This window comes from Hakea prostrata, chromosome 8 (assembly GCF_041222555.1).
Source record: "Hakea prostrata isolate BN-2017 chromosome 8, UWA_Hpros_2, whole genome shotgun sequence".
Taxonomy (NCBI): domain Eukaryota; kingdom Viridiplantae; phylum Streptophyta; class Magnoliopsida; order Proteales; family Proteaceae; genus Hakea; species Hakea prostrata.
The window spans coordinates 29705437-29731526 of NC_142607.1; the positions used below are offsets into that span (position 1 = coordinate 29705437).

The 26090-nt window shown below is 39.1% G+C and overlaps 1 protein-coding gene across 3 annotated transcripts in view; it reads right to left on the minus strand.

Annotated features, from left to right (window-relative positions):
* ITPK4 (inositol 1,3,4-trisphosphate 5/6-kinase 4) overlaps nucleotides 1–25773 on the minus strand; it is a 93771-nt gene extending 67998 nt beyond the window's left edge. The window contains exons 1-6 of one of the 3 annotated variants that reach the window (XM_089167438.1): nucleotides 25426–25773; nucleotides 24116–24271; nucleotides 21546–21581; nucleotides 6718–6916; nucleotides 5658–5752; nucleotides 4941–5042 (exon numbers count right to left, since the gene is read on the minus strand). In XM_089167438.1, coding sequence (XP_089023564.1) covers nucleotides 4941–5042; nucleotides 5658–5752; nucleotides 6718–6916 — 396 coding nt within the window. In that variant the 5' untranslated portion in view covers nucleotides 21546–21581; nucleotides 24116–24271; nucleotides 25426–25773. Of the gene's footprint in view, nucleotides 1–4940; nucleotides 5043–5657; nucleotides 5753–6717; nucleotides 6917–21545; nucleotides 21582–24096; nucleotides 24272–25425 lie in introns of all 3 variants that reach the window. The other 2 variants (XM_089167436.1, XM_089167437.1) reach the window with 2 other exon arrangements.
* Nucleotides 25774–26090: the final 317 nt, after the last annotated feature.

A 26090-nucleotide genomic window follows, 5' to 3' on the forward strand; every position in this document is an offset into this window, starting at 1 on the left:
AACCTAAAAATTTAGCCCAGGCAATGGATGTGGCCCAATCCATCGAGGCCAAAAACAACACCCTTCGTGGGCTTAAGAAGTTTCCAATAGCGCAGCCCATCAATGGTTGGGGACAGAACACGGCCCAAAGAACTGTATCACTGAACCGAGCAAACCCTATAGGCTCACGGCCCAATCAATCGGGTCCAATGACTCAAACCAATACCGGTTCAACTGTGGTTAATCGACCCAATGTAGGGCAAACCACAGTGAATAGTGCATCTTCTTCAAAGGGTGTTTCGTCTGCTACATCCGGCGGTGCAAGCAGCAGTAGCAACGGCCGTCCGAAATGGTTGACACCTGAGGAAATAAAAACGAAGATGGATAAAGGCTTATGCTTCCGGTGCGATGGACCCTACACTCGTGGTCACCAATGTCCATTGAAGCAACTGAGAGTCTTGCTTCTCCACGAAGACGAAACTCAGGGAGGAACAGAGGCACTTGCAGAAGCACCTATCGAAGTCGAGGAAGAGCCACCTGATCCAATTAACGGAAATTGAACCATCCTACACTTCTCTCGCAAGGCTTGATTCACTGCGTATGCTGAAGTTGAGAGGATCGATTGAAGGAATCCCGGTGGTGTTGCTAGTAGACTGTGGCACAACACACAACTTTATCTCACAACAAATGGTACAGCAGATTGGGTTGGAGGTTGAGGGGAAGAAGCAATTTCAAGTCACTTTGGGGGACGGTAAGCATGTACAAGGCCAGGGAGTATGTCGCGATATTACCATATGCATCGAAGACGTGCAGTTTGTACAGGAACTCTTACCATTCGAACTTGGTGGAATCGATGTGATTTTAGGGGTGGAATGGCTTTCATCATTAGGGGATATTCAGAGCAATTGGAAGCTCTAGACTCTACAATTCCAATGGAAGAATAAACATGTAACATTAAGAGGGGATCCTGCACTACTCAGGTTGGAGACATCTCTACACCAATTATGGAAGACAGCACAACAAGAGGGAAGTGGGATTTGGCTGAAACCTATGCAGGCAGATGTTCCGAAGCCATTTAGTCTCAACAGCAGAGTAAGTGCTTTACTGGAATATTTCAAATCCATATTTGCAGAACCCAGGGACTTACCGCCAAGAAGACAACAGGATCATTCGATACGCTTGATCGAGGGAAGTAACCCACCAAACCTCAGGCCATACAGATACCCACATTCACAAAAAAATGAGGTGGAGAGATTAGTCAGTGAAATGTTAACTGCTGGACTAATTCGACCCAGTGTAAGTCCATATTCCAGCCCAGTGTTATTAGTGAGGAAGAAAGACGGAGGATGGAGGTTTTGTGTTGATTATCGGGCACTTAATAAACTCACGATACCGAACAAATTTCCTATTCCGGCGATAGACGAGTTGCTTGATGAATTGGGGGGCGCAAAGGTGTTTAGCAAGCTCGATCTCAGATCCGATTACCACCAAATCAGAGTTGCTGAAAATGATGAAGAAAAGACTGCATTCCACACACGATGGACATTACGAGTTCCTCGTAATGCCCTTTGGGCTTTCGAATGCACCAGCGACTTTCCAAGCACTAATGAACAAGGTATTCCGCAAACACCTACGTAAATTTGTGCTAGTGTTTTTTGATGATATTCTTGTCTACAGCAGTACCATGGAAGATCATTTAGATCACTTACAATGTGTTCTAAACATCTTATCACAAAATCACTTGGTAGTGAATCAAAAAAAAATGCTCCTTTTCTGTAACAATATTGGATTACTTAGGGCACATAAATTCTGCAGAAGGAGTCTCAGCAGATCCACAAAAGATCCGTTGCATGGTTGAATGGCCACTCCCGAAGAATGTCCGAGCACTTAGAGGATTCCTTGGCCTCACGGGGTATTATCGGCGATTCGTTCGGGATTATGGGAAGATAGCCACACCACTCACAAAACTGTTGAAGAAAGATGCTTACTAGTGGGATGATTCAGCTACTACAGCCTTTGAAGCATTGAAGGCCGCAATGACTTCCGTACTGTTACTTGCTATGCCTAATTTTTCGAAAGAGTTTGTGGTGGAAACGGATGCATCAGGAGTAGGGTTAGGAGCTGCCCTCATGCAAGAAGGGCATCCTATCGCCTATTGGAGTAAAGCCTTATCACCGCGAGCCCGCGCCAAATCAGTCTATGAGAAAGAGTTAATGGCAGTGGTGTTAGCAATTCAAAAATGGCGCCATTACCTCTTGGGAAGACACTTCAAGGTTCGCACCGACCAAAGAAGCCTCAAATATTTATTGGATCAAAAACTAGTGGCCGAAGATCAGCAAAAATGGATTATGAAGTTATTGGGGTTTGACTTCGAAATCCTTTACAAACCGGGGTGTGAAAACAAGGATGCAGACACACTATCCCGACAAATGGAGGGCCCAATCCACTGTTCTAGTCTTTCTGCAGCAATATGGGAAGGTGGAGAAGAATTAGGAACTGAACTTCATACATCTGAGCACTATAGGCAGCTTATGCAATCATTACTTAGTGGTTCGACTGCATTTTCAGATTATAAATTGAAGAATGGGACTCTTTTCTTTAAAGATTGCCTGGTTATTCCTGAGGGTCTAAAATGATTCCTAAATTGTTAGCTGAATTTCACTCTACTCCATTTGGGGGCCACTCTGGCTATTTTTGCACCTAAAAAAGAATTTCAGCAATTGTGTATTGGATAGATATGAAGAGGGCTGTCAAAAATTACGTGGCAAGTTGTGACACATGTCAACGAAGCAAACATCAAGCCATAAAGCCAGCAAGGTTGTTACAGCCTCTTCCAATACCGGATCAAGTATGGGAGGATATCAGTTTAGATTTTATCGGTGGATTGCCTAAAAGTCGTGGTGGAGACACCATATTGGTGGTGGTGGATAGACTTTTGAAATATGGACACTTCATGGCACTCACACACCCATATTCAGCAAGTGATGTGGCTGTAACCTTCATCAGGGAGATAGTAAGGCTCCATGGATTTCCAAGGTCCATTGTTTTAGATCGGGACAGGGTCTTCATGAGTAACTTTTGAAAAGAGCTGTTCAGTCTAGCTGGAACCAACCTGAAATTCAGTAGTGCTTATCATCCTCAAACAAATGGCCAAACGGAAGTAGTGAATCGAGGCCTTGAGATATATCTCCGTTGCTTTTGTGCAAGACAACCAAAAAACTGGATCACTTGGCTTCCTTGGGCTGAATACTGGTACAATACTACATACCATTCTTCCACCAAGATGACACCCTTCGAAATAGTCTATGGACGTAAGCCCCCACCTTTACTCAAGTGGGAAGGGAATTATTCCAAAGTAGCTGAAGTTGACATTTACCTACGGGAATGGGATCAAATCATAGCTGAGCTGAAGAACAATCTGAGGATAGCTCAAGACCGTATGCAATCTTCTTCAAATCAACATCAAAGAGATGTGACTTATCAAGTAGGGGAGGAGGTTTTTCTCAAATTCCAACCATACCGCTTCAAGAAGTTAGCCAAACGTCCCAATGAGAAGCTCAGCCACTGATACTACGGTCCATACCCCATTGAAGCACAAATTGGTCCGGTTGCCTACAAGCTTACACTCCCACCGGACTCCAAGGTACATCCGGTCTTTCATGTTTCACAATTAAAGAAGGTAGTGGGTCTCAACATCACAACTCAGCCCTTACCAACATGTCTAACCGAAGATGGGGAACTTCAACTTATCCCGCAGACACTCCTAGACATTCGCTTCTCAACTAAGGGGTCATTGGAGTGCTGATTCATTGGCAACAGCTGCCAAGCTGTGAGAACTCCTGGGAAGATTTTCGTGAGCTCCACAATCAATTTCCTGAATTTCACCTTGAGGACAAGGTGAAACTGAAGGGAGGGAGTGTTGATACGCCCCTGATTACACAAGTGTATAAACATAAGAAGAGACAGAGAAAACCAGCAGAAACATTGGCTGGAAGCCTGGAACAGGGCAAAACATAGATGAAACAGGGAAGATATGGTAGCTACACCAGCAGTGGGTGTAGAGGAAGGCCAAGTGGCAACCCATTATTGGGCAAACACCACCATTTCTGTTATGAGCTAAAGGACAGAATTGTTAGGCCAGGTGGCAGCAGGACAGTGGTTAAGAGAGCCAAGTTTGTTAAGAGTTACCAGGGGAATGGAAGAAGGAATATAAGGGGAATAGCAAGAGAAAAGTAAGGGGGGAGGAAAAAGGGAAGAGCAAGTTGATCTTGCAGGGAGAGGGAGCCTCTCAGGAGAAGGGAATAGCCTTCTGGTGTTAGTTGCAGCTTTATCTTGTTTTTGTTTTATCATTCCAAGAATTAGTTAGCAGATGAATAGAATCAGTTGTAGTGATTCAAGATGGATTGTTATCGTAATACATATGCAATGATATCCAGTTCTCTTGCTTGTTAGTGTTCTGTATTTTTATTAATCTGAGTAATCTCTGCTGCTGTTTATTAAGTCTGCAAGGAAGATAAGTTAGGCTCGTAAGGGGGGGTCCTAACATATTACATAAAGTATACAATAAGGTTCGATGTTTATTGCCAACCACTGTGCAAACCCAAAGCACAACCTAATGAAATTGTTCCCGCAATATGAAGGTTTATGGACATTTACAGAGGCCCAAACAAGGTACTCCAGAAGTATCAGAGCCTATTACGGCTGTTTGCCAAAATAAGCAATCAAATCATCTTCCTGAAAAAATACACCATTCCGAATAAATTTTACTAAATTTTGGTATATCAGTGTTCTTGGTACAACTGAAACAGAAAAACAAAATGAAAAGAAAGTCTAAACCGTGATTCTACTTGATGTTGTCCCCAAGGAAATATTACTCAGTGAAATAAAAACAGGAAAAAAGAGACAGCTCAAATAAAATAACACACAAAGGAAAGGTATAATGATCCATCAAGTTCTCTTACTGTTCCTCTTTCTACTATTTCTTTACTCCTCAAGTAAGATTCATCACCAACTCCTAGACTTCCCCTCTTAGACTGATGACTTGCTTCAAACTCCAATATGTACTCGCCAAAAAAAAAATTAAATAAATATAACCAACTAGTTGTCTTCTTTCAAAGTATCAACTCATTGCCACCATGTTGGTGACATTCTATTTTTGTAAACCATTTCTGCCACGTCCAACCAGATTAGGCTGAAATTTTGTGGATAGGTGGATCACATGTTTCGTGTACGCATGTCAAGTTTCAGCCAGCTGGAGTTTTCCACATGGTGAACTGACCACTAAATCAAGATTAGAAAGTAAGTGCATGTGACTATTGGGAGTGGCCAGACATAAATGGGAGGATATGCCACTACCAAAGGAAGGCTAAATGAATACAAAGCTGAAATTGTACAGAGCCAATCCAGACCATTCTTTGGACATCTAACAGAAATATCTGCCACATCACTCTTCCACATGGTATATGCATTTGCCACCATGCAGGGTGACAAGAAGTTTTTCCATTAAACCAAAACTGTTCGTGCTCATTATTTTGCAATCGATATTAGTGCTAAACAAGTTCCTGCGCATTCTTCACATAACAGAAAAATGTACACATATAGCATGCTTACTGAAAAAATCATCCTAGATTGAAAAGAATTAATGAGATAACATAGGAAACGAAGTTTATTCAATCCACCTTTCTATTAAAATGGCAGATAGTCAAAGGCAACTCTTCAAGCTTGTTAATAAGCAGCAACTTTGAATTCTCTGTTGTACTAACACCTGCAGTCCCTGAAGGGAAAAGCCAAGTCTTATGTTCAGCCAGTGAAGCTGTAAAGGCCAGGCAAGATACAAATTGCACAGCAGCATTTGTGACGAAGACAAGACAGAAGCACAAGGGGAGAGATGAACTTTGAAGTGGGGAACATGAGGAGAAGCTAGGAGCTTTTACTTTCTATTTCAAGATCATTGTGTAAAATCTATAGTGAGTTCAAAAGTACAGTCACACCCATAAGGCCATGTAACTATGTCACATTAAATGGAGAGACATACACATGGATAATGGGCAGAACCAGCTAGTTTCTTGGATGTAGAAAGGGTTTCTCAAATCCTTCTCTAATACTACTTTCAGATCAGCATTTGAATCTGTACAAACTCTTATTGAGCCCACAGCTTGCTGAGGTTGGCATATCAGACTTGATGGCATAAAATAAAATTACACCCATAGAGGATCTGACATTTCCCACTTGGAGATACTATACTAAGTAATAAACCCATGGTGTGGTTGCAATCTATGATATCTTATCCCATGCATTCTGCAAGGTTTTCTCTCCCCCCCCCCCCCTTTCTTTTGGGTGCTTCAGCACAAAACTTTGAGGCATGTCAACAGAAAATCAAAATAGCGTCTTTGTTTCCATTTACTAGATTTTAGCAATAAAGTTACACATCATTTTCTTAGTATTCAGCATTTGTATCTTTATCTGTTTTAGGTTGTTCAAGCCTTCAAGGTCATCACCAGTCTTTTGGACTCAGCAAAGTCACAAATGTTTCAAAAGAAAGTTGCAGAATACACATGAAAGCTCAACCAACGGCTAAACAAATCCCTTGGGGGACCATAGACTGTTTGGTCTCATGCATACAAAAATTTTCAGGACATTGACTGATCTAAGAAGTTGAGTATACATATTCCAAATGCTAAAGAGGAAATCTTCACATTCAGCATCCCAAGAAATAGCGATGACTGATGAGGAACTTACTTTTAACAACAGGGAACCATCCATGATTGCTGATCTTAAGACTGAAGTCCTCATCTTCACAGGTAGTAACATAGATACAACTTCCTCTGACGTCACCCCATGATTGTAGAACCTCATTGACAGCATCATCCACAGAAGATGCATTCCACATAAAGTAATCTACCAAATATAGGGTTGCCGTGCTCCTAAGAAATGCCATCTATGACCAGCAGAGTTGTAGAAACTTGGTCAAGAAACTGAAGTGATTATCATAATTAAGTCATCTTGTAATTGGAACAATAGTGGGTTTAGTTGAGAGTAGTATTGATTATTGAACTTCTAGAATCTCCACTGGTTATGGAAAACTTTACTGTATAAGGTGCAGAGAATTTACTATGATAGACACACTCTTTGCTAATAACAAATATTTTAAAACAGAAAAACTAGTTGTGCTTGTGCAAGGGAAAGAAATACATTGGAATTGTGGAACAAAAAAACTAGTTGTGCTTGTGTAAGCAAAAGGAATACACTGGAATGAATTCAAGGACCAAAGCTGAGATTCACCCACAAGGTAAATCACAAAAATGACGTCACACTGATTACGAGTTATAACACAACAAAAACACAGACCCGCCTAAGAAGATGATTGTAAACATCCCATGCACACTCTTCTTTTCTGTACCATTTTTCCAGACATTTTACTTTTTTTTTTTTTTTTTTGGTAAACCCAGACATTTTACTTGTTATCAATAAGAATCCAGTAGAACACATATTAGATCAAGCTCTTTAACTACAGGAACAACTTGATGGGTTCGACGCATGCAATCCCTGAAGCCACACGATCCTCATAATCCATTCCAAGGATGCCCAAGCGACCCTTATGCAACAAAAAGATGAAACATCTTCTGCAACTACTAACTGACCTGAGCCCAATGGATGAACAAGAGATTGATTATGTACAATCAGAAGCTGATGCAGATCCAGCACCGAATTGGACTAGTTTCCTTTAAAATCAACCTAGGGTTGATAGATATTCATCTTGAGCCTATACTATGGCCTAAAAATCAAGTGTTTAGATCAACTACAAATGGTTGTCAAAGGGTCCGCCTAGGCAGCAAAGCGGTTTTTCAACCGCTTTGTTTTGAACCGCTTAATTGACGCCCAATCTGCAAAGGAACTCCAAGGCCCAAAGTGACATATAAACTATTTTTTGCTCAGGGGGCGCTGCCCCCACCCTCCCGCCGGGGCAGCCTCTCCAAAACCCCATGCCCGTTGGCAATAGAATGTGAAGCATAAGCCATACTCAACACCAAGAATCAATGAATCAGTGAATGCCTAGGCGGACGCTTTGACAACCATGGTTTGATGAGATGAACTTATGTTTGTGTTCTTTTTTTAAATAATTTTTCATAATTATGATTCTTGGATGCTTTTTTTTTTATGAATGTGACTATTGAATATTTGTTTAGCTTATTATAGAAAGTAGTTGTATTGAAAAAAATTACCCAACCGCTTTGGTCACCTTATTGCCACCTATGAGCCTCTTTGTCGCCTAGGCGGAACCCCCAATCGCTTCGGTCACCTTGCCGCCTTGACAACCGTGCAATGACAAGAAAAGGTTAGTTAATTGGTCTAATTATGTATATCCTATCCAATGTAAGCTAAAAAGGCAAGATAGTAATTTCTTATTATTTATTTTAGTTTTAAGTGCACATGTCACAACTCTAGTAAGAGTCATAGGTCTAATAGGCCTTCGAATTTTGTTTCTTTTAGGATTTCAGTACCTATTTCTATTATGTGTTGTAAGGCTGATTAGAAGCCTATTTATATCTCCTAAAGGGAAGACTAGATACAGTTCAGATTATTTAACATTTATTCTCAAGCCTTGAGGGTTCTAAGCAAACGAGCCAAAATCCTTGCTGTAGGCCTGTGGCCATGGAAAAAATTTTCAGAAAATTTCACCAAAATTTCAGTGAATTTTGAAAATTTCGACCCCACTCGAAATAAGATGTTGGGTCGAAATGAAATTAACTGAAATTTTGTCAGAATCTAAATAAATTTCAATATTTCAGACTGAAATATCGAAATTTCAGAAATTCCAGTAGGAACCTCAGAATTTTTGGTTGAACTTAAGTCCGAGTCCTACTCAAAAGGATGTACTGAATCGATTTTTGTTGACGACATCTGCTCCAAACAACCCACCATCATACATGCTACCAGCAACATCATATGACTTATCACAATGGATCAAGAGGTTTCTTCACAACTTGATGATCCATATTCTATGATGGGTACTCAAAGAACTATGCCCATTAGTTCCATCAAACTTTCAAAAAATAATAAAAAATTGTAATATGACTTTAGGAGTGTATGATGTGATGAAGTTCTTGAGAATCATGTACTTAATTAATATGAATCTTTGACAATATGTAACAATGATTCATTTCAATACTTGTTTAAGACTTTTAATTACTTGTTCTTTATGTCCTTGAGTATTAACCAATGTATAAATGTGTAATTGTACATGAGGATTCAACAGTATACTACCAAGCAAAGGTGAATAAAAGACACCTATTGAGGTAACTACTTGCAATATGATCATTGAATGTGTTTAAATAGCCTAAAAAGGGTTTCCATAAATGTGAATTTATACTTCAAGAATGTTTAGATGTGTGAAAATACATTCACATTTGACTGCAAGGAAGAAAACAAGGGTGCAAATCCAAAAAGAACCATTGTGGGTTTTTTTTTAACCAAACTAACCATTGTTATGTATTTATAGGCCCTAAAATAGATCACCTTAGAAGAATCAGGCCAAAAATGGCTAAAACACATCAAAATATACCACTGAAATCTGGCAGACCTTGCACCAGATTTCAACAAGATTTCAACCAAAACCTCGATATCTCTCGTTAAGATACATACCGAGATGAAACGATATCTTGAACTATAGGTGTGGCTGAATTTATTTATTTTTTCTGGTTAAAATTGTTGTAGCTGAATTGACAGCCTACAAACTTCATCTACATTCAATCCAAAAGCATCAGAATGCTCCCCCCATCCAAATATCTGGCTACACCCATCTCGCTCACATATCACCTTTTTTTTTCTATTCTTGAATCTTGGGACTTCCTAATACACCCAAATTCAGGTTAGGTCCATTTTAACCACCAAAATTGTCTTAAGCTTTAGGTACATCATCCCTACAACCATAGAGACTTTAACCCTATTTTTTGACCAGCCAATTTCAAGATATAAATATTTTCATGAGTTGTTGTACTCCTCAAAACCCCAAAAATAAGAAACTCCATATCTTTCAATTTACCATCCAAAGCCCAAGCAAACTTGGAGGAGGATCATTCACCAAAAAGGAAGGGGGGGGAAGTGGAGGATCATATCCCAATATTGTTACTTACATTCTCCAAGTTTCAGCCTATCCAAACACCTATAGACCCTACTCCCCATCTCAGAAACTTATCCAATACCTTCCATAGGCTGAGTATCCTTGATATCCTTTGAAACCTAACCCTCCTCCCCATAGTTATCAAGGCGTCGCCTTGGCGTCCAGGCACTTAGGGAGATGGTGAGGCGAGCCTCACCTCATACATAAGGCGATACTAACAAAGTTTTTGACTTCATATCATTAGATTCCAATCTAAAAAATCCTATTGGCTGAATGTATACTTATCTTTACTGTTGGTTGAGTTCTACAAGGAGTCCAACTCTATTAGAGTTTTTATTCATGTAAAGTTCTTATTACCCAAGTAAGGGTATTTATGTAATAGTGTACTTTTCACTTAATTATAAATAGAGGGCTTGTGATCACATTGATCAATAAGCCATTCTACCAATATTGTGTTTCACAACATAGTATCAGAGCCTAAGTACTATTAGGGAAGTGAGAGAAAGAAAAAAAAGAGGGGAGTGTTGAACCTACCTCCTCGCTTCTCTCTCGCTATCGCTGTTGAACCTACCTCCTTGCCTCTCTCTCACTCTCGCTGTCGCAGAAAGAGTATCGAAACCCATTGCCCATCATCGCCTTTTCTTTCTAGCAGCTCTTCAAACCCATCGAAACCAATCGCCCTTTCTTTCTGGATGTTCTTCAGTACCCATTGAAGACCCATCGAAAACAAATCGAAACCCATCGACCTTTCTGGCTGTTCTTCAGTACCACTACATGCAGTGAGTTCGATTCGACAAAACCAAGAACAGGAAAAAAGGGAAAGAAGAAGAAGAAATCCGCCGCTGCTCCTGCCTCTGCCGCTGCACCACAGTGAGTTATTTCAAACATTCTACCTTCCTCTGCCTTACCGTGACACTACCACTGCTCCTGCAATTTTTTTTCTCTTTGGTTCTTCATCTGAAGCTGCGTTTCAATTAGCCCAAATAAAACAGATGTTTGAGGGGTTAATTTTTTTAATTTGCATTCTCTCAAGGGTCTATTGGTAAATTTGCATGGTTTATGGTCTTATTTGCAAATTTACATACTTACAGGGACTTATATGTAAATTTGTATAAGTTCAGGGACCTATTTGCAAATTTTGATTTTCCAGGGACGTATTTGTAATTACTGAGAAGAAGAAAAAAAAGACATGGTGTTTCCTTATATGCACTTTTTGAATTGTGTGGCTATTGAATCCTACAATGTTTCAATTGAAGAGTGAAGACTGAAGAACTGCAGACAATTTTTTTCAACATGGCAACTACAGACGGTACTACTACTCCCACCAGTTCCGAACATTACCCCACTCTTCATCCTTTTTTAGTAAGATTTGATGGAACAAATTATTTGATCTGGTCTCGATCTGCTTACCTGACTATTGTCAGAAGAGGACTTATTGGACACATTACGGGCACCACTATCAAACCTACTACAACAGGTGTTTCACAGGATAAATGGATCTCAAATAACTCTCTTATTATGTCATTCCTTTTGAATTCCATGAATCCAAATATTGTCCGTGGATATCTATTACTTGATACTACAGCCCAAATCTAGAAGGCTACTACTGAAACCTATTGAACAGTTGGGGAATGATGCACAAGTTTATGAGCTACGAAAGAAGCTTCATGAGATTACCCAAAAGGAACTGACTGTGGCCCAATATTATGTTAAGTTATGATCTCTTTGGCAAGAGTTGGACCATTATGGGGATTATCACCTCACTAATCCAGATGATGTGTCTACTTATAGGAAGCATGTTGATAAGATTCGGGTATATGACTTCTTGGCAGGTTTGAATGTGGAGTATGATCAGATCAGAGTACAAGTATTCAGTCGTTCTCCCTTTCCTACACTAGAACAGTCTTATGCCCTAGTTCAGTGTGAGGAAAGCCATCAATTAACCATGCTTCATACTCCTATTGTGGAAAAAATAGCTTTATAGTCTATTAGCACTAAATCTTATTTAGCTAAGGAGATTGTCAAGTGTGAGCACTGTAACAAACCATATCATACCAATGCCAATTGTTGGAACCTCATAGGAAGCCTGCTGATTTTGAGCAAAAAAGATCACAAAGAAGAGGAAAACCAAAAGCTCATATTTCTAAGACAATTTCCACAATACCCTCTGCAAACATTGTTTTTTCACAACAGAAGTTAGCTACTCTACGGCGTATTCTACAGTCTTCTACTGCTGGTACAGCCTCTACCACTACTTCCTCTACTACCCATACCAACTCCTACATTGCTACTTCAGGTAAAACTTTTACAGGCTTCCAAGTTTCTTCAGTTTCTACTCCTTGGATCATTGATACAGAGCCACAAATCATATGACAAGTTTATCCTCTTTTTTCTTACAATATTCTCCAACTTCTGGAAAGGATAAAGTTTGAATTGCCGATGGCTCCTATTCTTCCATTGCTAAAAAAGGGACCACTCAGCATTCTCCATCATTTTCTTTATCTAAAGTTTTACATGTTCCCTCTTTCTCTACTAACTTGCTCTCTATCAGTAGTCTTATACATGACTTGAATTGTAAAGTGATTTGATCCCATTTTACTGTGTCTTCCAGGATATAGTCACGGGGAAGGAGAGATTCTACGTGGTAAACTAGACAATGGACTTTATTTGCTCGAGCTGATTGGAGGATCTACTTCTGCTCTGACTACATCTTCTAATCAGGTCCATTCGGTAATATTAGACCTTCATCAGTGGCATAGGTCACCCCCTCTAGGAACTCTTAAGAAAATATTTCCTGATTTAGTTTCTTCTTGTAATGAGGATGATTTTTTTTGTGAAGCCTACATTTTTGTGAAGCAAACTTGTTATACTTATTTATCTTCTCTTCATAATCGAAAATCTACTCCTTTTATGCTAATTCATACTAATGTGTGGGGTCCTTACCGACATGTGTCTATTACTGGTTATAGGTACTTTGTTACTTTTATTGATTGTCACTCTCATTCTACATGGATTTATCTTTTAAAACAAAAAAATGAGGTTTTCAAATGTTTTCCAATGTTTTCGTGATTTTCATAATATGATTAAAACTCAGTTCAATGCCACTGTGAAGATCCTTCGCAATGACATTGGCACAGAGTAAATTGATGGTGAATTTCAAATATATCTCTCTGGACTCTGCATATACACCAGACCAGTTGTGTTGATACGACTGCCCAAAATGGGGTTGCCGAAAGGAAGAATCGACATCTTTTAGAGATAGCCCGTTCAATTATCATTTATATGAATGTACCTGAACAATACTGGAGTGATGCTATACTCACTGCTTCTTACCTTATGAATAGGATGCCCAGTAGGATACTTGGTTATAAATGTCCTAATGAGATTTTTCAGGGAGCCTCTTCTTTTGTTATTTCCCCAAAGGTTTTTGGATGTGTGTGTTATGCTAAAATCACAGCCCACCAGAGTAAGCAAGATCCCCGCAGCCTATGCTGCATATTTTTGGGGTATTTTGCTACTCATAAAGGGTACAAATGTTATCATCGTCCTTCCTGGAAAACCATTGTATCCATGGATGTAATTTTTAATGAGTTTTGCCCTTACTATATACCTCTCCAGGGGGAGAGTCCTAAAGGAGAGGTGTTCTTTCCAACTCTAGATCTTCCTATCACACACCAACACAACTTAAAAGTTCAAGAAGAGTTTCCTGACCAGGGGGAGACTTCAACCAGTATACCTGAGGACTCTAATCCTCCCCCTTCGTTTTCTTAACCATGTGAAGAACCCAGCCAAGGGGAGACCACTCCTGTGAGGCACACTGTTGAGGTCTTTCAATACCAGATTGACCAGAATAAGGAGGTGCAAACTTATCAAAGGAAGAATTACAACTGGCTAAAGCAGGTGGAGAAAGGTGACACGTTACCACTTTAGTCTCCTGCTCCAGAATCAGATTCTACTGTTCCCCTTAAGGTATCTTCTTCTTATCTTCCTATTGCTGCGAGAAAAGGAGTCAGATCTTATACTTAGCATCCCATAGCTAAATATGTCTCTTATGACTCTTTTTCTGACTCTTACCATGCTTTTATATCCTCTCTATCATCTATATATGTTCCTAAAAGTTGGCAGGAAGCCTATGCTAATAAGAGATGGAAGGCAACTATGGTAGAGGAAATGCAGGCAATGAAGAAAAATGATACTTGGGAGCTGGTTACACTTCCTCCAGGAAAAAAACCAGTGGGCTACAAATGGGTGTTTGTGATTAGACAAAACATGAATGGATCAGTCAATAGGTTTAAGGCAAGACTAGTTGCAAAGGGATTTGCGGAGAAATATGGGATTGATTATCAGGAGACTTTTGCCCCCATTGCAAAACTGAACACTGTCAGAGTCCTATTGTCTGTAGCCGTGAACAAAGACTGAAATCTGCATCAACCAGACGTAAAGAATGCCTTCTTGCATGGGGAGTTGGAGGAAGAAGTCTATATGGAAATCCCACATGGTTTCTTCGACAACAATACTGCAGAGAAAGTTTGTCGGTGAAGAGGTCAATTTATGGGTTAAAACAATCTCTTAGATGATGGTTTGGACGCTTCCTGAAGGCAATAACTTCTATTGGGTACAAGCAAAGCAATGTTGATCATACACTATTTGTCAAAGAGTCAGTTACTAACATCACACTTCTCATTGTTTATGTGGATAATATAGTCATCACAAGGAATGATGGTGAAGAAATTCAAAGGTTAAACTTTCTTGGCATAAAATTTGAGATAAAAGATCTAGGGAAGTTACAGTACTTCTTAGGGATTGAGGTGGCTCAATCAAAGAAGGGTATATTCCTATCCCAAAGAAAGTATGTCCTAGACTTAATTATCAAAAGTGGGAATGTTGGAGTGTAAAGCAATTGATACCCCTATTAAAGCTAGAGCTAAACTTAAAAAAAAAGAGGGAGAACCAATGGACAAAGGAAGATACCAAAGGCTAGTAGGGAAGCCTATTTACTTGTCCCACACCAAGCCAGACATCGCTTATGCCATGGGGATAGTGAGCCAATTCATGCATGATCCATATTCATCTCATATGAAGGCTGTTACTAGAATACTACAATATTTGAAGGGAACTCCTGGAAAAGGAATACTTTTGTCTCCCACTGATAATCTAAGAGTAAAAGCATACACTGATGCTGATTAGTCGGGATCTGTAGACAGAAAGTCAATTTCATGTTACTGTACCTTTGTTGGATGTAATCTAGCTACCTGAAGAAGTAAGAAATAGAATGTGGTAGCTTTATCCAGTACCGAAGCTGAATATAGAGCTATGGTTCATGGAGTTTGTGAGTTACTATGGTTAAAAGGCTTGCTACAAGATATTGGAGTCCAAGTTCCAAACCCTATGATGTTATATTGTGACAACAAGGTTGCTATAGGTATTGCTAATAATCCAATACAACATGATCGAACTAAGCACATTGAAATTGACAGGTTTCTTGTCAAAGGAAAATTGGAACAAGGACTTATTTGTATGCCTTTTGTGAGGTCCGGAGACCAAGTGGCAGATGTTTTCACTAAGGGTTTGAAAGAAGGAGATTTCCTTCCTATTGTAAGCAAGTTGGGCATGACTAATATCTATGCCTCCACTTGAGCGGGAGTGTTAGTTGAGTTCTACAAGGAGTCCAACTCTATTAGAGTTTTTATTCATGTAAAGTTCTTGTTACCCAAGTAAGGGTATTTGTATAATAGTGTACTTTCCACTTAATTATAAATAGAGGGCTTGTGATCACATTGATCAATAAGCCATTCAACCAATATTGTGTTTCACAACATTTACATCAGCATTACATGGAATCAAAATTATTATATTAAAAAAAGGAAAAGCATAACAAATGAACCTAAATCTTTTTGCAAGAATCGCAAAACCAAAATGTCAAAACCTCTCACAGCGGCGACTTGGAATATTTCGGCAGTCTCCGACTCTTTCTGGCAGTCTTCTTCTCAAGCGAAGGTTAGTTCCAATCTATTCCTCTCATAACGGCTCTTTTTTTATATATTTTTTTTTTAGTTTTAAAGTTTGAGACTCTGATTTCACATTCGGAGTTGCAGCAGCAATGTAGACGGCTTGGATTCTGAGGTTTTTAGAAAATTTGCTTCTTTCATGGCACCTAGGTCGGTTCTGAAGGAGATGCCTCGAGTTGGGGCTGCGGAAGAAGACGACAACCTTAAGGGATTAAAGGGCACTAACCTTCGCCTTTGGTTTCACGACAACTAAGTCAGCTCTCGCAGGTTAGTCGAACCTTTAGTTCCAACTGACTTTCGTCAGAGAAGATCATGACTTTGGTTTCATAGCACATAAGTCAATTACGACACCTGCGAGTGGTTTATTTTGAAAAAGATACTGAAAAGATTGTTCCCTCTTATTCTGAAACATCTTTTCTACTCAGACAACAACCTACGTCACCATCTTCTCCGGCAAAGGTGGTTCCAACTTCTTCTTCTTCTTTTTCTCTCTTTTTTTTTTTAAATTCCTACCTATCACTGAGGCACGATGCCTTTTCTTCTCAAACAATAGTAGGTTTCCTCATCTACTCCGATGAAGGTAATCCTAATACCTTTTTATTGTTATTATTATTTTTTATTTTTTTTATAACTTTAACTTTGTTAACGTGGACTGCTTTAGTGTTTTTGTTATATAATGTCCAATATACTTATAATGAACTAGAGTTTAGGGGATGCACACTAAAATTGTCATTTGAAACGCCTTAACCAACTTGGAAGTGCCTTGGCGGGCACTTCACCGCCTCACCGCCTCAACTGGCCTAAACCGCCTCACATTGCCTCGTCGCCATGACAACTATGCTTCTCCCTAAAAACCAAACGTAACCACCTCATACAGATTAATGGGAGCTTTCACATAGACTAACCACATTCTTTGCCATTGGTTTCATTCGTTACAACCCATATCATTATTTAAAAATAAAATAAAAAACAGTAGCCCATAATTGGAATTTCAAAAAACCCATGCTAGGTCCCATTTGAGTTGCTAATCCTAAAAGATTTTGGTTTGCTAGACCCTCATTCATTTTCCGCTTAAGACATCACCATCTGGCTTCCCTCCCACCAAGCTCTTCTACACCTCCTCTGCTTGGAATCTCCTCAAACTCCCCTCTACCTTGTACCTTGGACCCCCTAGTTTGGTTCAAAGGTCACATTCACCGTCATTCCCTTACCCTCTAGAGAGCCCTTAACCTAGCCATTCCTACCCAAGCCTTCCTCATTAGCCGTCATAGCCCAATTAACCCTAATTGTACCCTTTGTTGGAACTGCACTGAGGACCTTGAGCACCTTTTTTTCTTATGCCCCTTCTCCCGATCTCTTTGAGAGAAAACCCTTGCTTAGCCCAGGTCGAGGTGCTCTAATGGCTTTGCTCCAGATTGGGCCTAGTGCTTGAGAGTCTTCTCGGGCTCCTCCCTTTGTGTCCAAGTTGGCAAGCTAGTGTTTGGTGCGATTATCCACCACTTATGGTGGGAGCGAAATCTTAGGCGATGGTCCTCCAAATCTCGATCCCTTAACATGATTGGAAGGCCATCTATTTTGAGGTCTCATCTAGACTTCTCTATGTTCCCCATTCCCCCCCGGTGACTGACTCCCCCAAGAATAGGCTAATTGTTAGTTCCTGAGTCTCACCTCCTCCTTTAGGCCTTCCTCTTGAAAGGCTTTGTTCCTCCCCCCCCCCCCCCTCTCTCTCCCTTTGTATTCTTGGCATTGTTGTCTTTAATATATTTCTTTATTCATCCCCCAAAAAAAAAAAAAGTTGACTCACAGTGGTTTTATTTCCCCCTTTTTTCAACTACTTAATATGTTTAGTGGACAATTATAGGAACTCAAATTATATTTTGGCAATACTTAGTGACTTCACCAACTAAGCATGCTGGCCGCCTCAAACCACAGGGATTTCACTAGCAACAGACTAAACACAAAAGTACCTCTATCCTTGATAATGATTATTACAAGGAGAGTGCAAGCTCTGGACCAGGTTTCTGGAATTACCACAATATATTTTCCCAGCTAAGTTGGCATTGTAATTACAAGGAGCTAATTACATTTACATACACCAAGACGAAAGTACACCTACAACAGACCAAAAGTAGCGCTCACCAAATTTGTGAGGCAACAATTCCATAGATAATAGGGTTGATTCAGTTTGAAAATCCTCAAACAGATATCAAGAGAAAGAAATGAGGGGAAAAGAGTTAAAGATAAATGCAAACATAGAACAAAGGGCAGATTTGAATCAAAAGTAATGGAGGACAGAATAGAGAAGAAGAAAAGAAGAAGCTTGAGAAGACTCAGGAGTTATAGCAGTGGAAAAGGGAGAAGAACACTCATAAGAAAAAGAGAGAGTAGACAGAGAAGGGGGGCTGCAAATAGTACACAGCACATAACTTAATAAATCTTTTTCTATTTCATCCTCAATAAGCTGATTACAGGTGTTTAAATAATAAAGAAACATGATTCAATGAAAAAACAACTACAGTAGGAATCTTGGCAATTTAAAACTAATTAAAACTGATCCTACCAGAACTCTCATCAATTTTTCCTCTTTAAGAAACCTCATCCTCTAGTTCATTTAAAAATTTAAAAAAAAATGCATCTGTGTCACCCGATTGTCACCACAAAAAAGTGGATTTGGTAGGGTGCTGCAGCATCATTCAGCACAATAACTGAAAAAAGAAATTACCAGAAATTAAAAAGAATGCAGGCATATAACCGATAGTAAGATCTCAAGGAGAGGAGGAAAGCAAGAAAGAGAGAGAAGAAGGTTGAAGAGTCCGCAAGAGAGAGAACAGATTTACCCAGGTTTGGGATCTGAGACCAATTAATGGGGAACTCAATAGATAAGAAGAAAACAAGAAAAAAAAAACCTAAGAAAACTCAAGAGTTGTAGCAAGGAAAGTGGAAAAAGAGCACTCATAAGAAGAAAAAGAGAAGAGGAGGGAGAAAGGGGGCTTGCAAAACATACAAGGCTCAAGCTTTGATTCATCTTTTCTATTTCATCATCCTCAATAAGCTGATTACAAGTGTTTCAATAAAAAAAAAGAAACATGCTTCAATAAGAAAACAACTATATTCGGAGGCTCGGCAATTTAAAACTAACTAAAACTGATCCTACTAAGACACCAATTTAAAACTAACTAAAACTGATCCTAAATATCCTACCCAAATTAAAAATATGATTACATAACTGTCCCAGTAAATAAGTAATCAAATCCTACATCATGGTTATTAAAGCGGCAAAGCGACCAAAGCGATTGGGGCTCCGTCTTGGCGTTTAGGCGACTGAGCGGCGCTTAGGCGGCAATAAAGCGACCAAAGCGGTTTAGTCAATATTTTTAATACAAATACTTTTTATAATAAACTAAAGTACTAAACAAACATTCAACAATCACATTCATAAAAATAAAAAAACATTCAAGAATCACAATTATGAAAAATTATCCAAAAAAAGAATAAAAACATAACTTCATCTCATCAGCATCATGATTCATAACAATAATTATGTGTATGTAATATATCAATAATCAATGTGAATGAATGAAGAAGTAGTATCTACTATATCGATCATTGAATATGGCTCATGTTCACATTCTGTTGTGCCTTTGGGCCTCAAAGTTCATTTGCAAATTGGGCCTCGATTTCAAAATGACTCACATGTTTAATTTATATACGGCATTGTAGAATAAATTATGATTAAAAAAATAAATAAATAGTATGCACAAATTACAAAATTTAAAAAAAGCGGCTGCTTTAGCATCTAGGCTGCATCGGCACAAGGCGGCAACCGGTGTGCCTAGCAAAAAGCGGCAAGAATCAGCCCGTTGTTGCGGTTCAAAACCGCTTTGCCGCCTAGGCGGCGCTTTGTACATAATCTTTAAAACTCCCGCAAAACAGCATATCCTATTTTATCTCCTTGCAAGCTGAACTTAGGGTCCACCAAATAGGAAGAATAATCTCTTAGATAACAATTCATGTTACTGTAGCATGGATAATAATTGGTTGTGCTGCATCAACTTTTCACTCTCTTAAAAAAATCCATCCTAAAAAAAATCTTCCTCACTCAATCGGCACCACAAAAGCAAGATTTGATGGGTTGCTACAACATTGTTTGGTAACAACCACTGAGAAAAGAAATTAGGGAAAATAAGAAGGAAGGATATAACAAATAGAAAGATCTCAGGGAGGTGACATGCAGTGAAAAGAGACAAGTGAAGGTTGAAGACCTGCACAAGAGAGAGAGAGAGAGAAGAGAGAAGAAATTTACCCAGTTTTGGGCTCTAATGCCAATGAATGGGGGACAAAATAGAGAAGAAGAAAACAAGAAAGAAAATTGAGAAGACTCTGTGTTGTAGAAGCAAGGGAAGAGGGAGAAGAACACTCATAAGAAGATAAGAGAAAAGGAGAGAAGGGCGGTCTGCAAGCATATAGAGCTCAAGCTTTAATTCATCTTTTCTATGTCATCCTCAATAAGCTGATTAAGTGTTGCAAATAATAACAGAGACATGCTTCAATAAGAAAAACAACTATATTAGGATCCTTGGCAATTTAAAACTAACTAAACCTGATCCTAAATATCCTACCCAAGTTAAAAATCTGATTACATAATTGTCCCACTAAATAAATAATGAAATCCTAGATTATCTTTAAAATCCAATGCATAACAGCATATTCTATTTTACCCCTTTGCAAGCTGGACTTGGGGCTCACCACAAAGGAAGAATAATCTTCCAGTTTGCTGTTCATGTTACAGTGACATGAACAGTAACTGGTTGTGCTGCATCAAAAAGCCTAACTCACCAAATCGGCTCACAAGTAGGAGGAAAATGTGTTCGAACTGGATGCAAATGATCGAATTTCTAGCAGTGGTGTGCTGAAACCAGGACTTGCAGATTCAGATGCAGTTTCTTTGATGAATGGTAACCTGAGCACCACTAAGACAAAATGTAATCAAAGATAACTCATAAACAATGCCTAGAATAGGTACAAGGCAACCAACAGGAGTTACATAAGTCACCTAACTACACTAAGATAGCAGCAGTAGAACAATATTAAGAGGGTCTACATATGCCAGTTCCAGATTGACCAAGAACAAGCATCAGAATTGTGTCAGTCCTGCCAAGAGAGATGTACATTCTAATAATGACCAGATTGAGAACAGACATTGTAATTCAAAAACACTCAGTATGCTAACATCAATGGTTATGTCAGAGTAAAAGCCCAAAGACCAACACTAATATCAATTCCGTTCATATCATCCCCAAAAGAGCAATGTTAATGCCAGCAAATATGGTAGTTTCCTAATTTTGGGTCAGACAGGCCTGAGTTCTCTAAGAATATCCAAACCAAAAAAATTGTAAATTTAGTTTTATATATGGACCAGAACATAAAGTTATTTGCACCTTCTGAGTTGAAACACCCGCTGCATAACAAATCCCCTGCAAGAAAGGTAACAGTAGACGAATCAGAACAACTATCCTACAAGGTTAGTTCATCACATTTTGCAACAGTTAGGATATGGTAGAACAAAACAAGCATATTCATTACTTCATGCCTCAAGCATGTGTGGATTACAAAAATAACTTGTGATTGCATAGAGTTTTCTTGAAGACTATAAATTCATTCATCTATGCCTACCGGACTGCATCCTCTTCAGCTAATGTGTGAATGTGCCTACTTGAGTGTTATCCATTTTACTTTTATTTTTTTATGTTTTTTCTTGCTAAAAATCTACTGCCAAATCAACAAAAATGATGGCACAAGCATTTTCAGACGCAAGTTGCATTGACAGATATAAACAACAAAAGTTCAGTGCAGTCTGGGTGGAACAACTCTTCAAAAGGACTATCTACCAACAGCACTCATGTCCTGGATCAGGCCTACTTGGCTAATAGTTGCCCTTTACAAATTACCAAAAGGCCGATTTTCTTCTTCAAAGCAATTTTCCACAACCTTGGCATAAAATTGCGTACTTCAAGCACCCTATGCCAAGGCAGCTTTCATAACATGACGCTGCACCTTTCCTACTCAGAGGTTCTCCCAAAGAAATAAGGATCTCCAACTGTTGCCTTCATTGGAATGCTGCTGAAAGTATTCGTCATCTACTTTTTTGTTTCTCCTTTTCCAAAAGTGTTTGCAAAGGGTATTTTATGAAATGTTGAGCTGGTCAAATTCCTTACATACATTTAAAGTTGAATGGAAATGGATTACAAAGGAATTCAGGGGCAATTCAATGTCTGCTGGTTGAAAAGATGGCCTTTGAGCTGGTTAAATCATATCCATGGTCTAAGTTCCTACTGAGATAGGCCAAAATTTCCGTCAAAACCAAGATAAATCCAGGGGTTAATTTTAGAAGTCACAGATTTCAACGAGCATCGACAATATTTCCGAAATTCGGAAGTTTCGACCAATAAATGCCAAGTTATAACCAATTGTAACCAATTCCAACCAATCCAATTTCAATAGTTTCAGCAAGTTTTTGACAAGTTTGGTAGCTTTGATTAGTTTCAATGGTTTCAACCAGTTTTGACCTAAAACTCTGTTTTTAACACATCTTGGCCATCAAAGTTTTTAACAGTCAACACCAGCCTCAAAAGCAAGATCATGATCCTTGATCATATCAGGTGAGAAAATAGAATGTACAGGTGGATAGCTTCTTCCTGTTTCTAAAACCAAATTTGGGATTAAATTGACATCAAGATCAAGTTCAAGGGTTAGCCTCTTTGACTTTTAAAACTAGCATTACATCAACCAGTTTATGTTTTAGCGATTAAATCATTAGTCTCTTATGAAGTAGTTAATATCAGACTTAATGCCTATAATAGTCACAGTCGTAAATATAAAAGTAAGACATTTCTATCATTTTTTTTTTCTTTCTGCAAGCATTTTTTAAAGTAAAGGATCAAATTTATAAATAAGAAACAAAAAGGATCCAAGACCAATTATCAAGGGTTACATAGCAAAACATAAAACCTCCCAAAAAACTACAAATCAAGTCCCTAACCAAAACAAAATCTTGATTTTTGCATAGCATCCCAAAAACCTACAAATCAAATTTCCCTAACCAAATTGAGTATTGCATTCTCCACATTCACCAACTCTTCATGAACTGCAATCAACCGACCATCAACAAGATCACATTGCAACTTCCCTGATAGTGTACCTTCCTCGAAATCAACCTGCCGTTGGGCATCACCTTTGACCCCGACCATCCCAGCTGGAAGCACCACGACCTCTTCCCTTTGATGCATACCCCAGCTCTTTTTGGACAAGTAGCAACCCCCAAGAGCGCAGGAGCAACCTCACAAGACCTGACCATGTCTGTCTGTTTGGGTTGAAGGTTAAACACCCCTTGCCCACGATATCAGATATTTTCTGTTGTGTTCTTCAAGGGTAGATGACCCATATATGTACAGACATTGCCTGAGAAATATGAATCATGTGTAGTTAATTTTACTTTCCCTTTTATGTCCCCTGTATTTGCCAGGTAAATTGTAGCTTTAGCTGCTCAGATATACATATTATTTGTTTACTTTTCTGGTTATAATCAGTTTAAGAAGTTTTTCCTGACTGAGTTCTTTCCATCTATTCTTTTTTCATTGTAGTCACATGTTCCAACCTATCGCTATTACATTAGAGGAAAACAGTACTACTTAATCCAGTATTTAACCCACAAAAAGAAACACTGAATCCTATATGAATCATTTTCCCTCTAAAATAAAATAAGGCTTATAGCCCTAACAGAAGTCTACAAAAAAATCCCACTTAAAGCAGGGGTTCATGGGTGGTGCAAGAACCAAATTAATTCAGAATTTTTATACACACATTTTTCAAGAAGATATTGAAGAAAAGACAAGAACTGCAAGTGCATTTTAATTCACTAATCATGCCAACAACAATGTCAAATCAAACATGAATTGTAGAAGACACTCCAAAAGAAGAAGTGAAAGATACCACACGGAGATTAGAATACTTGAGTCTGCGCAGAAGAGCCTGTCCTCCTGACTGAAAACCCAAATTTCCTTCATTGTCTTCAGCGAAAAGGACCAATTCATTTAGAAGAATACCTCGAACGGCCACCATTTTGTCTCTCTGCATGCTATGCTTTTATTCCTGGTTAGCTACCCCTCTAAAACATCCTCAACAAATAAAAGTTCAAAAATACAGATTAGACATCTGAATAATGCTGTAACTGTACTACTCTAATAATGGGACCCGGTACTTCTTTAATCCAGAATTAAAGAAAAAGCATTCGGCAAAGTACGCTGCTTGTTCAATATGTGTTAAAACAGTCACTCTATAAACAAAAGTATGGGCATATTCTCCCTAAATAACAGATGTTCACCACGCCCAAAAACGAAATATATATATATATATAAAAGAAGAAATCCCAGTACATCTCATAAGATTACTATTTGACATATCAAAATATCAATCAGCAAACATTGGAAAAAAACAAAAGTAATTGAAGTTAAAGTATGCTCTGCAACATAGTTGAGAGAATCTGGTACCAGAAACCATTCTGTCCATTACAGACAGGAACACTGATCTGGATTCAAGGGAGGCACCTGGGATTTTTCCTTTCAGTTTATACTCTGCTTTTCATTGCACAGAATTAGGTACCCCTTATCCCTATCTATTGAAATGCTGTTACCGAATGCTTAATCTCCAACTTTTGAGTTGGTTTGATATAACTTATACTGTTATAATCATTAAATATGGTCTTTGTGATTTATGACTTGCGGCCCCCTGTTCTGTATCCTGGTTTCAACAACAGCTTTTTGGGTTCAGGCAAGTGTGCTAATCAGATCCTGCCATTATTTAGCGATTCAAAGGGCACCCTAACAATCAACCTTAACTTGGGCTTTATCCGAGTCCTAAGTCCCCGTGCTACTCTAATTCTTTTTCCTAATTCCAGAACTTTAGCTTTTAAAAATCAGTTTTTATTTCCAGTATCTATTTCCAGAATTCTAGTCTTCAAAATGGTGACTTTGTTTTCTCTTTCCCTCTTTCTTACTTCTTTTTTTCTCGGATTTGGCTGAATGGCGTCACATCCTCCATTAAGGCCCTAACAACTTACTTACATTGCTCCAGATGTTGAAAATTATGATCACAAAAAGACTCACAATTTATTAAAATAGCTAACGATAATCTGGTATAGTCTTTATGAAGTTTGCAGAGATATTAGATATCTCCGCGTGAAAGAATTCTAGGAGAGAAACTCCGATTGACTTGACAGAGACGGAGAAGGAGATGACAACGGGGCACCGGGAAGAGTCTCACCGAAGAACAGAAGCAATGAATCGACTCCCTTCACCGCAAACACTCATTGAGTTCTAGAATCTGAAGCTTCAGACTTCAATCACCGGCCGCAACTGAAATCAACGGCGAACGAAGACGGAGAAGAACGGAGACAAGGGTAGCATTCCAAAATCCAACTCCAGGTGATCGGCTTCAATGCTTGGTTCCGTAATGTGAACCTGCAACGCGAAGAAGCATCGGATTTCACAACGTCCGTAGTGACAGGCAAGATGTCAATCTGTCGATCGTACAAGCGGTGCGAATTGGATTCTTCGGGATGTTTTGGAGAACATTTGGGGCTTTGGGCACGTGATGATTTTGCTGAGTGTACTTACCGTCCATCCTTTGCGCAAGGTTAACGCTACTTCCGACTACCTGACAGGATGCGTTGTCTCGTACGCCAAATGGTAGAAAGACACCTAGGCCTATAAATGGATAGCGAAATCCGTCTCTGAATTCGCATTCGTATTTGTTTAAGGGTATCTGTATCCAAAAATTTTTTTACCGAAAAAATATCCATATCCGTCATCTAAGCAACCGGATTCGGATTCGGATAATTGCTTATCGGATCGGATAATATCAAGGTACCTTATGTCGGCGATTTATCGCCGAGGGCGAGCCATATCGCGGGGGGCCCCCCCCCCCCC